The sequence below is a fragment of the Gallinula chloropus genome (genome assembly GCF_964237585.1).
Source record: "Gallinula chloropus genome assembly, chromosome: 17".
NCBI lineage: Eukaryota > Metazoa > Chordata > Aves > Gruiformes > Rallidae > Gallinula > Gallinula chloropus.
In genome coordinates, this window is record NC_140102.1 from 6,779,249 (window position 1) to 6,793,707 (window position 14,459).

The 14,459-nt window shown below is 50.3% G+C and overlaps 2 protein-coding genes across 2 annotated transcripts; both read right to left on the reverse strand.

Annotated features, from left to right (window-relative positions):
• Window positions 1-161: 161 nt before the first annotated feature.
• On the reverse strand, window positions 162-9,615 carry ESS2 (ess-2 splicing factor homolog; the record flags this gene model as incomplete). Its single annotated transcript, XM_084272096.1, has 10 exons — window positions 162-795; window positions 1,292-1,407; window positions 2,326-2,435; window positions 3,514-3,616; window positions 3,761-3,894; window positions 4,608-4,725; window positions 6,995-7,158; window positions 8,396-8,491; window positions 8,971-9,139; window positions 9,466-9,615. The coding sequence occupies 10 exons, from the start codon at window positions 9,613-9,615 to the stop codon at window positions 510-512; spliced, it is 1,446 nt and encodes a 481-aa protein (XP_084128222.1). The 3' UTR covers window positions 162-509.
• A 1,071-nt stretch (window positions 9,616-10,686) lies between these two features.
• Window positions 10,687-12,356, reverse strand: GSC2 (goosecoid homeobox 2; the record flags this gene model as incomplete). The annotated part of the gene is made up of 3 exons (XM_084272109.1): window positions 10,687-10,791; window positions 11,340-11,587; window positions 12,041-12,356. The coding sequence occupies 3 exons, from the start codon at window positions 12,354-12,356 to the stop codon at window positions 10,687-10,689; spliced, it is 669 nt and encodes a 222-aa protein (XP_084128235.1).
• Between the last annotated feature and the right edge of the window lie 2,103 nt (window positions 12,357-14,459).

Below are 14,459 nucleotides of genomic sequence, written 5' to 3' on the forward strand. Positions count from 1 at the left end.
CTATGTTCAAGCACATTCGTTTAAACTCTACTTAAATTAAAGAGCAGCTCTCCCAAATTCTGGGTCATGTCTCAATACATACATGGTTGTATCCCCTCTTCAACACAGCACAAACCCAAGGAAGTTTGATGAGTGGGAAGGAAGTCCAATCCAACTTTTTAGGAAGGCTAACCACATTTTATAAATAGAGGTATCTGTACAGAAACATATTTAAATGCATGACATCTTACAGAGAAACGTATCTAGAGGAATTATCACTGTTTTCCAAAAGTCCAGAATCTTCTCTGCCACTGCAGGAAGGGAAGTTATACCACAGCAGGAGATGCTTTGCTTCCAAAAAGCACATCACAGGCTACAGAGTAGAGTAGCACTGGTCTCCAATCTTGTAACCACTGGCTTCCATTCTGGCAGCTGCATCTAGACACTCCTTCCTACTGATGGTTCACAACACCCAGCTTGCAGACAGCTGAGCAGTCAGTTCACTATCACCTTGCTGGTAACTGGAATATTCAGAAGAATTTGGATACCTTCCTTCTTTTAGGAAGCTGCAGTAAATTGTCTGTGATTGATGTAGTGTCCTGAGATACCGGTGTCTGAGATACTGTCCTGGGTTGTGGGGTGCCTGTGGGTGTATGAGGCCCAGTTGCTGGGGTCTTGTAACCAGGAGTTCCCGTGTGGGCTGGGGAAGGAGTATAGCTGGCTCTCAGGGCTTTGTCGGTGTATTTACTCGCAGTCCTGTTCACAAGTCTTTGCAAAGCTGGTGACATTGCTGGACTCAGTCCTTTTGGAGTGAGGCTGGAACAGAATAAAGTTTTAAGAGATTTTACAATACAAAGCTGCCATTTATAAGGAAGAGCATCAATGCTTCCACAGATGAGCTCGGTGTCCACTCCCCCCACCCTTCAGATCAAACAGGCTGGCTGCAGAAGTTATTCTGCCTGCAGGTAAATGCAGCCTGCTCTACAGAAACAGTGACAGAGATGCCTCCTACATCCCTCCCAAACCTAAGTGGCACTGCCTGCCCTTTTCTTGGAGCCTGCTCCATCCTGCCCATAACCCAGCCAAGTGAGCCTCTTTACTTAAGGCAAGACATGGATCCAGATGCATTGCTGGGTGGCTGGAGGGCAGAACAGTAAAGCTCACAAGAGTATCAGGGATAGTCGCCATCCCAGGAATTAACCTTAATTTCTAAAAGCTTGCAGTTTTACTGTAGCACTCTTATCATCCCTCCATTTCTACATACATTGATTTAAATACCTATCCTGAGCTCGCTGTCAGACTGAAGTCTCACCTGGCCAAGTTTTCTGTCACTTTTCGAAGTGCCTCCTGCTTCTTTGCTCGGTTTTTAGCTGCCACCTCATTGGCCATCTTGAGTCCTAACCTCTCACGGCGCCCAGGATCCAGGATCTGTAAATACATCACACAGTTCACTCAGCAAGGCACTCATATGAGTCAAAGCACCTTCACAGTTGGGTTCTGGCCTACAGGGATCTAAACTGGGGAGAAGTTGGGTCAGCCCACACCTCTCTGCTGGTATATAAAAGCAAGAGAGGACACAGAGAGACCTCCAACCTGCCTTAGCAAGTAAGAAAAAACAGTAAAACCAGTTCAGTCAAGGAAGCAGCCATTACCTCTGGCATTTCCTCCTGCTGTCTCTCCTGGACAAACAATGTCACCTGTGTCTTGCTGAGCCTGGCGTGCAGCCAGCCAGCTCTCAGGCAATCACAGACATTGCTAAACAGCAGGAGAAGCAGCCAAGAGCCTCAGAGTCTGACAAAACAGAGGCACATACAGCAAATTACACCTTTCTTAAACTAAGACTCTCAGAGAGCTCACATTTCAATGACACCAGCAGGAGACAAGTGGCATGCAGGGTCAGGTGCCATTAGCAAAACCAGTGTCTTTTCTACTCTCAAGTGATACACCTGCCTCAGGCTGTGACAGCCAGGAGGATCAAGACAGAGGGAAATCCTACAATTTCTACCCATGCACACATTAAAGGCAGAGAAAAAAACCCGAGGCATCTCTTCAGCTTCCTCTGAAAGCTCCTCAGTCTGGGCCCATTGTCAAATACTGACTCTCACTCTCCTGCCAACAGTGTGTTCCATCTTTGGTATCTCCACCACGTAGCTTTCATGTGGAGCCACGTCCACCTCCACCCTCCAAGCAGAACTTAGATTATTAGTCTCAAGGACTGGGAGGTCAGCCCAGAGATGTGTCATACTACCACAACAGTATTAACTTATTAGTTACTCACTCACTGCCTTAGTCCTTCCCCGCCTCCCCCCCAAGAAGAATGACATGCTGCCTCCTGACATGAAATACCTTGAAGGCTGGTCCAGGTGTTCTGTCCACATAAGGTGTTTCTGACCCTTCTAGGCGCAAAGGGGTGCTTTCAATTTCACCCCATGTCATAAAAGGAGACTCATTCACACCTAAAAACAAATTTCAAACAGTCATGCCCATGCAAGACATCTGATCATTCACCACAACAACAAAAAAGCAGCAAGTTGTGAAATGCAGCCAAATGATCAGCCCCTGCATAGCAGAAGAAATCCCAGCCAGTGGTGCACAGTAGCATCATTCCCATTAAAAGAGCTTGACTTTAAACTCCCAGGATTTTAAGAGCCAAGTGTACCCTCTCTCCCTCTTGAGGCTTGTGGGTCCCCAACGGTGGCTGCACCCTGCCCAACAGCTACAACCATAGAAGAGATTCTAACAGCCCCAATACACCGCTGATCCTGCCGGCCAGGCTTTGGAAAAGGCGTTTAGAGCAGAGAAAGGAGGTGCGCTCCGAATGCCACCTACAGGCTTTCCGGAGGAAAAGCCTCAGTACGTTCACCTCATACACCGTTAAAAGAGATGGGGAAACATAAAAGCTGGTGAAAACCAGCTAAAAATTCACATACACGGTGTCAACTGGGAGAAAAGTAATCTGTTTGATCTACCTAAAAGTATCCTGCAGCAAATACACCCAAACAAAAGTATTCTATAATACACAAGTGTATTCTGACAAAGAAATGACCTAGAAAGGAGCAGAGCTGCAGGCAAACAGCAGGCTAGGCTGTGAAGGAAGCGAGATACACCACATCCATCACTCAGCAAACCACTGGACATGAATGCTCCCCATTTAGCAAAACAAGCAACTGAACTCTTTGGAAGGTTCAAGTCAGTGAAACATTTCAATTCTTTTCTTTAAGGTCTAGAGAAGCATCACCCAGGGATAAAACAAGCAGACACAGCTTTCTAGGTGCCTAGGAAAGCTCGCTGCCCTCTGGATGATTCCTATGCAACAGCACAGCAGGTTGTTCACGGTCTCTTGGGTGCTATATGACTTCTCTTGCCAGTGTCTTGGAGTAGGATTTACGTACTGAATCAAGCTGGCATATGTGGTACACAAGAAAGTCACCAGCTGATGAGACATACAGGAATAGAAGTGTTGTCCCAGTGTTGAACACAGAGAGCATCAAATTAAGTCCCTTACATCAGAAAAAAATAAGAAATCCCTCTTACCAGGGGCAGGAGATGGAGTGGCCACATAGCCATATCCATTCACTTTTGGAGATTCTTGGGGTATCAGCTCTTTCCCATCTGGTCCCACTTTGCCTTGTTTGTACTGAATTAAAAAAAAAAAACATTGATTGGCCTTTGGAGAAAGGTACATGTCAGCTGTATCTAGCACACACACAGCTCTCCTGGTTAATAAACAACACCAGAGAGCAGAGTCTAACATGGTTTTGGTCAGAAGTAGTAGAATTACCTGAGCATTGAGAGCTGCAGCTTGTTGGAGCTGTGATTTGCTCACAGCTTGGCTGAAAGGGTCCTTCACAAAACGGGTGTTTCGATGGATAACTTCCCTGGGCTTCTTAAATGCATTTTCCTCATCAGGTACACCTTGAAAAGCAAAACACCTTTTAAGAAAGGGCTCAGGTAACGCTGAGCAGTGTACTTTAAAGCTCCAGACAAACATGACAGTCACCACACATTCCTACACAACATCTAATCCATCAGCAGTCACAGTGTGTATTTACAGAGATTTAAAAGAAAATAAGCACAGGAAAGTGTGCTTTGTGACACCTGAAATCTGCACATTAAGATCAGATTTATTTATTTTTAAGAAAAGTCCACAACAGTCAACAAGACTTTTTCTGTACCTCACTGGCTTGTAGAAATTGTCTATTTATAGCCAAAAAGAAAACTGCAATGTTGTTTTCCAGAGGAGCTGAGGGCCTGACAAGCCCAAGGAGCACTCTTTGAACAGAAGCCAAGAATGACAAGAGGACAATAAAGATGACAATAAAGTGCTCATAAATAAGATAGACCAAACTGGAAAGAGCTTTGGCTCCTAAAAACAAGTGCTTCTATAATACAGTCTCTCAGTGACAAATAGAACATGATCAAACTTTGCAATCAGAAGCAAAGGAGCAAGGTTTAGTGAAGGAAAAGGAGAAAAGAAACCAAAGAGAATGTAAAGTAACTTTACATATCTCAGCTTCCCAGAATAAAAGGTGCAGTATTATACCGGTAAGAGCTGCTCAGCCATCTACAGAAATGCTGTAAGCACTGTTTGGAGTCAATGCCTCTCCCCAGGACCTTGCACAGCTCACCTGTTGGGTAATACATGAGGGTGTTTCGAGCTGTGTACTCCCAGGTCTCCAGGCCAGCTTTCACATTCTCCAGGGCTTGCTGCTCTGCTGAAGGAAGTGCCAGGTTCTCATTTCGTCGCTGAAAGGCCAATCAAACAAAAAAAAATTGAAAAGGAAAATACAACCCAAGTTTGAAACTGACTCCTGCAATCTTTTAACCAGGCATACACAACTCAGAGAGTAAAATCATGAGCTCAGCAACCTGCCCTAACACTTTGCCTCTGGCATGGCACAAGCACTCCATCTCTCTGGCTAGCGGCATTTGAGAAACCATCCCATTCCCAGGTGAGCCTGCATACAACTCCAAATGAAGTTCTGGTACAAAATCATATGAGAACTAAAGAATTAGCTTCTCAGAAAGACTATGACTCTATTACACCTTGTGAGGTTTCAAATTTTTCCTGTGCTTTCCTCTACTTATCAAAATCCAAATGAAGCACTCATTGCTAAAGAAAGAGCAATGTACGATGCTCATCTCTACTATAAAGGCAGTGTGCAAGGCTTCAGCATGTAACCTTGGGGGAACATCTGTATTGTCCTAGTCTCATGCCAACTGTATTACCTGAGGCAAGCAGTAACAAAGGGATGGACACTTCAATACTCAGAGAGCATTTGACATATTCCCATGACTACTTGCGTGCTGTTGCAGCGTGATAGTATCACTGTAGCATCACTAGTATCACCAAAAAAAAACTAATAGAATACAGCAAGCCACTGATAAGGTACTCCACTTTAAAATTCTCACACTAATTGAACTAGACAATTACTGCCAGGAGCTATATATTAAAGACATGAACTGATGTCTTTAATAGGTATCATCATATACATTTAAGTAGCAGCATTGTCACAGTGTATGTTAAATGAGGCACAGTGAAGTTGTCTGATACACAGAGAGCGCCCTGTGCGAGGAAACACAAGGTCTGAGCAGAGTGCTAGCAGACAGAAGATACACAGCATCACCACAAGACCAGCCCCAGCAACTTCACCTTGCCCTGAAACAAGCCATGCTTTAGGGAAGTTCTCCTCTGCCTGCCTTTTAATTCTGGATGAAAGCATTTGAGCAAAGATGCATAAGGAGCCACAGACACCATCAGTGTGCAACACCATCTGTGCAACAGACTCCGAGGGTCTAGAGTACCTGGGATGCAAACATAACACTCAACAGCAGCAGTAAACATTCATGTGCCAAACTTCATTAAAAGGCACTGCAGCTCTCATCCATCACTGACACATCTGGCAACAGTTTCCAGTGATGGAAAGAGATGGATGTGGCCACCCCAGCTTCTGAAACTCCCACGAAGCTAGCTGAGGAAGACAGCACAGCCAGCCATACCATGTACAGCACGGTACTTTGACAGCTGAATGGATCGCTGCTGATAGCAGAAAGGGAAAGCTGAAGTAAGAAAGGATCTAACTGCAGATAACAAAGGGCTGAAGGACACCAACAGTTCTCAGCTGCTCTCACTGGTATTGCTGCTTTGGGAAAAGACCATCAAGAACAGCAGTACTTGCACTTAGTGCAACACTTCACAGCCTCAAAGCTTTAGGGAGAGACAGTTCCTCAGCATGTCAACACTGCTCTTGCATCACAGATGGGGGAACATCAGAACCGCAAAAGGAAGTAATGAGCTGTCACAGGACCCAGGATACTCAGGCTTAGCTCAGATTCAGATGTGATCACCCCACACATCTACTATTCAAATCAAGGCCTTTCTATTCTTATTGAATAATAAAAATTACTGAGGAATCTAATGCAACAGAATCACAGAACTGTAGGGGTTGGAAGGGACCTCCAGAGCTCATCGGGTCCAACCCCCTTTCCAAAGCAGGGTCCCTAGGACAGGTCACACAGGGAGGCATCCAGACAGGTCTGGAATATCTCCAGACAAGGAGACTCCACACCCCCTGGACAGCCTGTCCCAGGGCTCCCTCACCCTCACTGTGAAGTTCTTCCACATACTGGTGCAGAACTTCCTGTGCTCCAACCTGAGGCCATCACCCCTTGTCCTGTCCCCACAGATCACTGAGATGAGGCTGGCCATATCCCCTGTGTCCCACACTTCAGACATTTATAAAGATTAATAAGATCCCTCTCAGTCTTCTTTTCTTAAGACTGAACAGTCCCAGTTGATTCAGCCTTTCCTCATGGGGAGACACTCCAGGCCCTTAATCATCTCATCAACAGTCCCGTGCTCAGAGCCAATGAATTTTCATTTGTTTTTATATCAAGATTCAAAACCAGAAGGTAAGATAATATTCTGTTATACCAAACAAGAAACACAGTGAAGCTGCATTGCCCTGTTGGGTCACTCTGGAAGAGCAGAGGTACAGCTGAGCCATTTCCCTACCTGGGCATACTCCTCTTCTGCATTGTACAGCCAAGCATGCTTCACTTTCTCCTTCTCTTTGGCCACTTCCATGATCTGTTCAAACGAGGCATTATCTTCACTCGTGTGTTTTGCTAAGAAGCTGTCCAGACTGGGAAGTGCATCTTTATCTTCTTTTTCTGCTTCTAAAAAGAGGAAGGAAGAAGCCTGAGAAAGGATGATATCCCCCTTTCAATGACAGCACTATACATAAGCATTAATCCCTTCTGACAGCAAGCTGACTACGGCGCCACTGGTCACTAACATACAGCTTGGTGCAAAAAAATACACACACAGACTGGTACAATAACAAAGTGTTTGGGGTTTTTTTGGGAAGACTTATAATCAACTCTCACAAAACAACTTTTTATGGCATTTAAATTATTTATGTTCAAGGAAAAAATATGTAACCTGCCATCCACTCACAGCCATTTTTACTATACTGTATGAATAGCTCTGCCCCTACACTCTTTGCTGACTTACAGAATTCATTTCAGGTGCCAAGAAAGGTTCACTGCCTTCAAAAAGATGAGTTCAGAATTTACACAGCCATAAAGAGACCCCACAACTGAGAATTCACACACAAGATGTAAAATACTACATCAAGTTCAACTTCAGAGTGATCATTCTCACCTACAAGATGGTCAGAGGAAACTGCTTAAATATCTGCTAAATACCCAAAGCACTTACAGGAGGCAGAGCTCAGGAAAGTATTTTCCTACTTATCATGGTTTTACCCCAGCTGAGAGCTGAGACCCACGCAGCTGCCTGCTCTTTAAAGGACAAGAGCAGGGGGAGAAGGGGATGGGTGGGTGGGTGTGAGGCAAAGGAAGGGGCAAATAACAATCCCAAAACCAAGAAACCAAAAGCCTGTGGGTTGGGATAAGGATAGTTTACTAAAATAGCAGAAAGATAAAATATAACAATGCCAACAGGACTTTAGAGCAAAAAATCTATGAAGCTGTTGATACCCAATGCAGTTTCTCACCAAACCCACAGCTCAGGCCGTGCCACCCAGAGCTGTCCCGGAACCCGACCCAACCCCAAGAACTGCGCGTCCTGAAGCCGCCCCTGCTCCTCCTCCCATCAGCTCCCCTTTATACTGAGCAGGATATAATTGGCATGGAATATTCTCTTTGGCCAGTTTGGGTCACCTGTCCTGGCTTTGCCCCTCCTTTCTCATGAATAGAGAAATATGAAGAACTGAAAGAGTCCTTGACTGCTTGACACAACCAAAAACATCAGGGTGTTACCAGCACTGCTCCCATTTTAACTCTCAAACACAGCATTCCATCCGCTGCTACAAAAGGAGTTAACTCCATCCTGACTGAAACCAGGCCACTACTGCTGAAGAATTCAGCTAGGAAAATACCATTCTCCTACCTTCATCTGCAGATCTGACACCAGCTTTGGATTTATTCCCCTGTGGATGACCCCCTGGATGCACTTCTGGGGTTTCAAATGTAGCTGGAGTAACATCTGTGACAGAAAAGAAAAGGCTCACATGGTTACCTGAGCATGGAACAAGATGCTTGCCATGGAATCTTCCACCATAGTAAGGGGTCATGTGCCAAACAAATCACAGAAGACGCCTCAACAGAATAACAAAGAGACTCCAAAATATGATATTCAATTCTGTCCCAACAGGATTTTTGCACTCATCTGAGCCATTATTTTTCTTCTGGTGGGAAAACTTCACAGGAGAACCACAGCCCAGTATATTCACCACCCTACAGCTCTAACCACCAGAGGCAAGCAGCACTGTAACAATCCTGGCCATAGCCAGCATTTGCAGGAATTATTAGACACTACCACAGAGAAATTCAGCAGATACTGGCTCCTGCCCAATCACACAATGTCAACTTTGAGTCCTTAAGATAAGCACCACCCAAAGTTAGAGAAACCACAACAGTCACACCTGATATAAACCCCTGGTGCCCCAGTGAGCCCACTCTTACAGGGTGCAGGCGTGTCCCTCGATGGCTTGCCCAAGGAGGAGCCAAACTTGATAGCAATCTGCCTCATTTTCTCCAAGTCACCGTTTTCTTCCGCCTCCAGATACTCCTTCTGCGCTCGCAGCTTCTCCACGTCGGGAAAGAAGTCTCGCTGAATGATCTTCTCTAAGCCCTGCAAAGGGGGGGGAGATAAACGCAAGGCCGCGCTGGGACACCTCAGGCACACAGCCTCCCGGGCGGGGAGGCCGGGGTGCCCACGGGGAGGCCGGGCCGCCCCACGGGAGACGCCAGGACACCCCACGGGAGACGCCAGGACACCCCACGGGCGCGTCAAGCCGAGGCCGGGACGGTGGCTGTCGCCGCAGGAGCCCAAGGGGGGCCCCCAGGCCCACCCGCAGCCAGGTCACAGCGGGACGCGGCGGCACCGGAGCCGGGCAGAGGCCGCTCGGGCCGCGTCGCCAGGAAAGCGGGGCCGCCAGGGCCCAGGCCCCGGCTCACCTCGATGTAGGCCTCCTCATCCAGGATCTTCTTCCGGCGCTTCTCGGCCGGCGGGGTCGCCTCTTTCACCGTCGCCACAGAGCTGCCCGCAGCGGGAGCGGGCACCACAGCGCCCGAGGAGGCCGCCGGAACTCCTGCCGCCACCTCCATCGCCCCGGAGGCGCAGGCGGTCGGCGAGCGCCTTGACCCCCCTCAGCCGCCGTCGGGAACGCCGCGCGCCGTGACGTCACGCCGCGAGCCGGAACGTCCCGGAACCCGCCGCCCCGCCCAGGAGGGGCGCGGGGAGTAGCGCGCCCCCTGCCGTCAGGGAGGACCCGCTCGGTCCCGCTCCGTGATAACGGCGCACCCCGGGCCCGGCGCGGGCGGCGGTCGCAGGGACTGGGCTCTGTCGCGCCGCGGGGACGCAGCCCGCTTCTGCCTGGGCAGGCGGCGGGGAGGCCTTCGCCACCCGCCCTCGGGGCCCCTCGGTGCGCGGGCACCGCCGCCGGGATGCCCGAGGGCCGCGGCGGGGCGGGTGCGGCCGCCGCTGGGAGCATCCCCCGCCGCCAGGCACGGGGCCCCCGCCGCCGGCTCTCCCTCCCCTGGGTGGTGGCGGGGACGGTTCATCACCGCGCCCCGTTCCAGGGCGAGGGCTCCGCAGCCGCGGGGCGCACGGACAGCGCTGCGCTAGCGGAGCCCCCAGCCCGGCCACCCCTTCGCCGCAGCCGCGGGGCCGCCTCTCCCTTGGGCTGCCGGGACGGCCCCGCGTCCCCTCGCCGGGGCACAAGGCGGCCGCTCGGTAAGCTGAGCCCCAGGAGCAGCTCTGGGTGCCGCCGAGGTGCTGAAAGCAGGAAACACGGGGTCGCCGGGTGTTTTGCGGATACACAACGTTTTGCAAGTGTACAGCGGGGAAACGAGCGCAGACACTACGCGGACAGGGCAAAGGGCGGACGGGGAGACCCCCCCCCCCTCCTCCCGCAGCTCACACGCCCAACGCTCCTACAGCGCTCCCCTCGCGGGGGGTTCTGAGGGGCATGCCTGGTGGGTTACTGCCACGTCAACTAGGTTTGGAAGGGAAATTGGGGTGTGAAGTACCGTGTCTGCTTTTACCTGCCCTCCTCTGGGAGTCACAGAGATTCCCCTTTACTTCGTCAGCCCCCCCTGGGGCTGCTGCCCTAGGGAACCTGTCAGCTATGGGCAATGGATGCGCTTGGCGCTCATCCGAAACGCAGCCCGTGAGCACTAACAGCTCTCCTCAGGGGGCTTCTTGGTGCCCTGAAGGATCAGTGCTGAAGCAGACGCCCTCTTCTGATGCCGCCACTTGGCCCGCCGGTTTTTAAACCAAACCTAGAAAATGCAGAAGAAGAAAAGAAGAACTTAGACATTTCGTGTGTCCCTTGGAGGGGGCAGGCAGTTACACTCCCTGGCTGTACAACATAAGCTTTAGGATATTTCCTGCTATAAAAGCTCGATCCAGAAATTAATCAGTGACACCCCTCCGCAACCCTGCCCTGATACATGCACAGGGCACGAAGGAGCTGAGGCACACACCCCAAACCCCCCCACGGCGAATCCAGAAGTCATGCAGATCACATAGATAAAGCAATGCACACTGGTGCAGGGAACGAGCAGAGCTGGGCAGGCCTGTGTGTTCATGTAGGTGAATCTAGGAGAGACTGAGTGACTTTTCAGGACCAAGTACCAGAACAAGTCAGCCCAGCAGACCAGTTTTACACTCTCCCTGCTGAACCTAGTTTTGTTAAATAGCTACAAATGGTTTTTAAAATGAGTCCCTGGGCCTGCAGCTCCTGAAAAGGACAGTGCAATGCCCTGGTCCCTGTCCTCAGGGGTGTTGCAGCAAACCACCCTGCTGTGAGTGAGTGGCAGGATCTCACCTCTACTCTCTCCTCCTTCAGGTGAATGCGGTTTGCCAGGTGCTCGCGGGTGATGACGTCTGGGTACTGGTTCTGATGGAAGAGCGTCTCCAGGGCCTGCAGCTGATCCTCAGTGAATATGGTGCGGTGCCGGCGTGTCCGGCGCTGGATCTGGTGGAAAGTCTGCAGTTGGCTCGGGCTCCGCTGGGGGTTCTTGCAGACCCTGACTGCAGAGTGGAAGAGCTGCACGGGCCAGGGGAGCCGGGGATCTGCTTGGGGAGAGGTACCGTGGTGGTGTTAGAGGTGAGGTAGCCAAAACCTTGTTTCCTTAAAGGACAAGAGAGGTTCCCTGGGACTGGTGTGGTCAGGAAGCAAAGGCACAGCTCTGTGCATGGGCAGTGTGACCATGGGGCCCCCTTCCCACAGAGAACTTCCACAGCTAGAAACCTCAGCCCCTCAAGTGCTTTACAATAAAACACTAATAGACAGCAATAGCTCCTGCTGGGATTTTAAAACCTGGTAGCATCGCAGGCAAAAGTGCCCATTCTTAGGAGCAGAGAATGGATCCTGCTGCCCCTCGCTGGATCTGGGGTCTGAGAAGACCACCGTGGTGGAAGGACAGACACTATATTGTCACACAACACCCAGGTTTCCCCCTCCACCTGGCACTGGCACCAGTCCCTCCACGAGCCCCATGCCCTGAAACAAACCCAAACACTCACCCAGCCAACTCGGCAAGTCCTGCCGGGAACGGGCACTCATGTGAGAACAGCAGCAGCAGTTGCAGCTTGTCCCTTCCAGCTCTTCCTCTTCCTCCTCCTCCTCCTCCTCTTCCTCCTGCAGGGAGCTGGAGGGGATGGCCTCCAGCTCACACAGCTCCTTGGGTGCACAGTCCAAGATGCTCCGCAGGCACAGCGGGACCAGGACCTGCGGGCTCTTCTCTACTGGGCTGGAGAGGATGTGCTCGATGCTGAACGAACAGGGCTTCTTGAGGCCTCTCCTGACAGCATCAGCATCCGATGCTGACTCCGAAGACATCCCGTGCTGGCAGCAGTGGCCGCAGGAACGGGCAGCTCAGGCTGCACTAACTCTGGAGAGGGGTCTCGCAGGGAAGAGATGGCTTACTTGGCTTTTAAAATGGACTGGTGAAACCATCCAGAATCACTGCTTTGTCTTGGTGTTTCAAGTGACTCTCATTCCTGCAGCCAAGTGTTTCTTTCACACACACACACACACACTTTTTCTCACTCTAACCTAGCTGCTTTATGGCTGAAGCCGCCCTAAATATATATATATAGAGAGAGATATAATCCCTTTGGAAAGAAAACCGTAAACCCCCCTGTGAATAAAATAAATTCTAACTAATCTTGGCAGCTTTGTAAAGGGTTAGTGTGGATCTAAGATTTAGCTAATCCCACAAAAATGACTGGAGAAGGAAATCTGATTTCTCCATCTCGGGTGTAGATTTGAGGTGGTTATGATCTCCATTGTGCTGCCGCCTCCGATCCAAGGAAGGGGGAGGATAGCTGTTCCCAGCCCAGAAATGGACCAGAGGATTAACTCCTTAAAAGAAGCAAATTATCCCTTTCTCTGGCCAAATGAAAGCTTTCCCATCAAAAGAGAGCTGTCATATCATACAATATGAGAGAGAAGAGAGTTCAGCTTAATAAAAAATCATTGTTAATGATAGCACAGCCTTTGGCTGTGCCAGAACTCTCTCTGAAAGTTGATTTATTTTCTGCTGAAAGCAGAAAAATTGTATTTTCCCTCCTTCCCCTTTCCCCCACCCCTGCTGCCCTAATCATGGTGCTAACGCAGACGCTTTGCCATGTATCCAACATAGTCTTTGCAAGGATTCAAAGCCCTTAATAAATTAGATTACTGGAGCTCACAGCCGCTGTGGTGTAGCTCAGTGGCACACAGGCCCTGCTGTGCCCCTGCTCAGCATCTGGAGGGGAGGAGTGCTGCCTCCATGTGCAGCAGTTTGGGCAGGAGAGCAGCCTTGGTGCCACAGCAAGCAGATGGGCAGCCAGGCTTCCCAAACTTTGGCAGTCCCACTCCCAACTTCTGTCCTGCAAGAGAGACTGGGGTGAGGTTATGACTGGGGCTGATGACTCGGGACGGGAGGGGATGCCTGGCACCAACTCTCCAGAGGGCAAACAGCAAGGCCTGGCAGATGTGGTCCATGGGAGGAGAGAGGACATCTTCTGTCTTGGGGTTATAACTGAAATGAGTAGCTGGGGTTCAAACAGAGAACCTGGGGTTGAGCTCAGGTTGCTTTGCAAAGTTCAAAGCTAAGTTCTCTCGCCCTCAGTGTGGTCTAAGCCCAGATGGGTAGCAAGACTTCAGGAGTTCACATAGGGAACGCTCTCCTGCCTGGTGTTTCTTTGCAGGGGAGAGCAGATACCGGTCCCAAGACACACAGGTGAGCACTGTGAAACCACCACGCATCAGAGGCCCTCATGGCACCTCATGACATCATGCTGAACTTCAGCAGCCCCTCTGGCAAAGCACAAAAATCAGTCAGTGTCCAGGAGAGCCCCTCGTCCCCTCTTTTGTCCTTGGCACTGCTCTCCGCCTGCCCTTCCTCACCCTACTGCTCTCCCAGGGAAGGGGTGCCAATAGCTGCTCTACCCATCACACTCAAACCTCTAGAAAATCTCACTTGAGATCAAACCACTATTTTTAGTTCCATCCATTTATTTGCCTCTCCTTCAGCGATGCCAGTGGTGGAACATAACACATATCCAGGCTCCAGGAGGCTTCATGTACTTGCTGTAGGTTTGAGAGGAAGACACCTTTGTGGCCGCCCGGTATGGGCATGTTTACTGCTGCCCTGCCAAGGTGCCAGCGCTGTGGAGTGGCACTGGGCATCCACTGACACAGGGATCATCACACACCACTCCCAGCCTGTATATGTGTACCCACACACCGACACAGGAGATGGGTGCGGGGCCAGGTTCTGCTCCCCACACTGTGCTGGTCCAGAGCGGCGGCAGGGCGGGTGCACTGGGACATGCTGCGGGCAGGATCTGACCCTTTCAGCTCTTGGCTGTAATAATCCCAGGCCCGAAGCGGATTAATTCTCATTCCCCATCTTTAACAAAGGACGCCTTTCCCTGGCCTCCCCTGCCCGTCCGT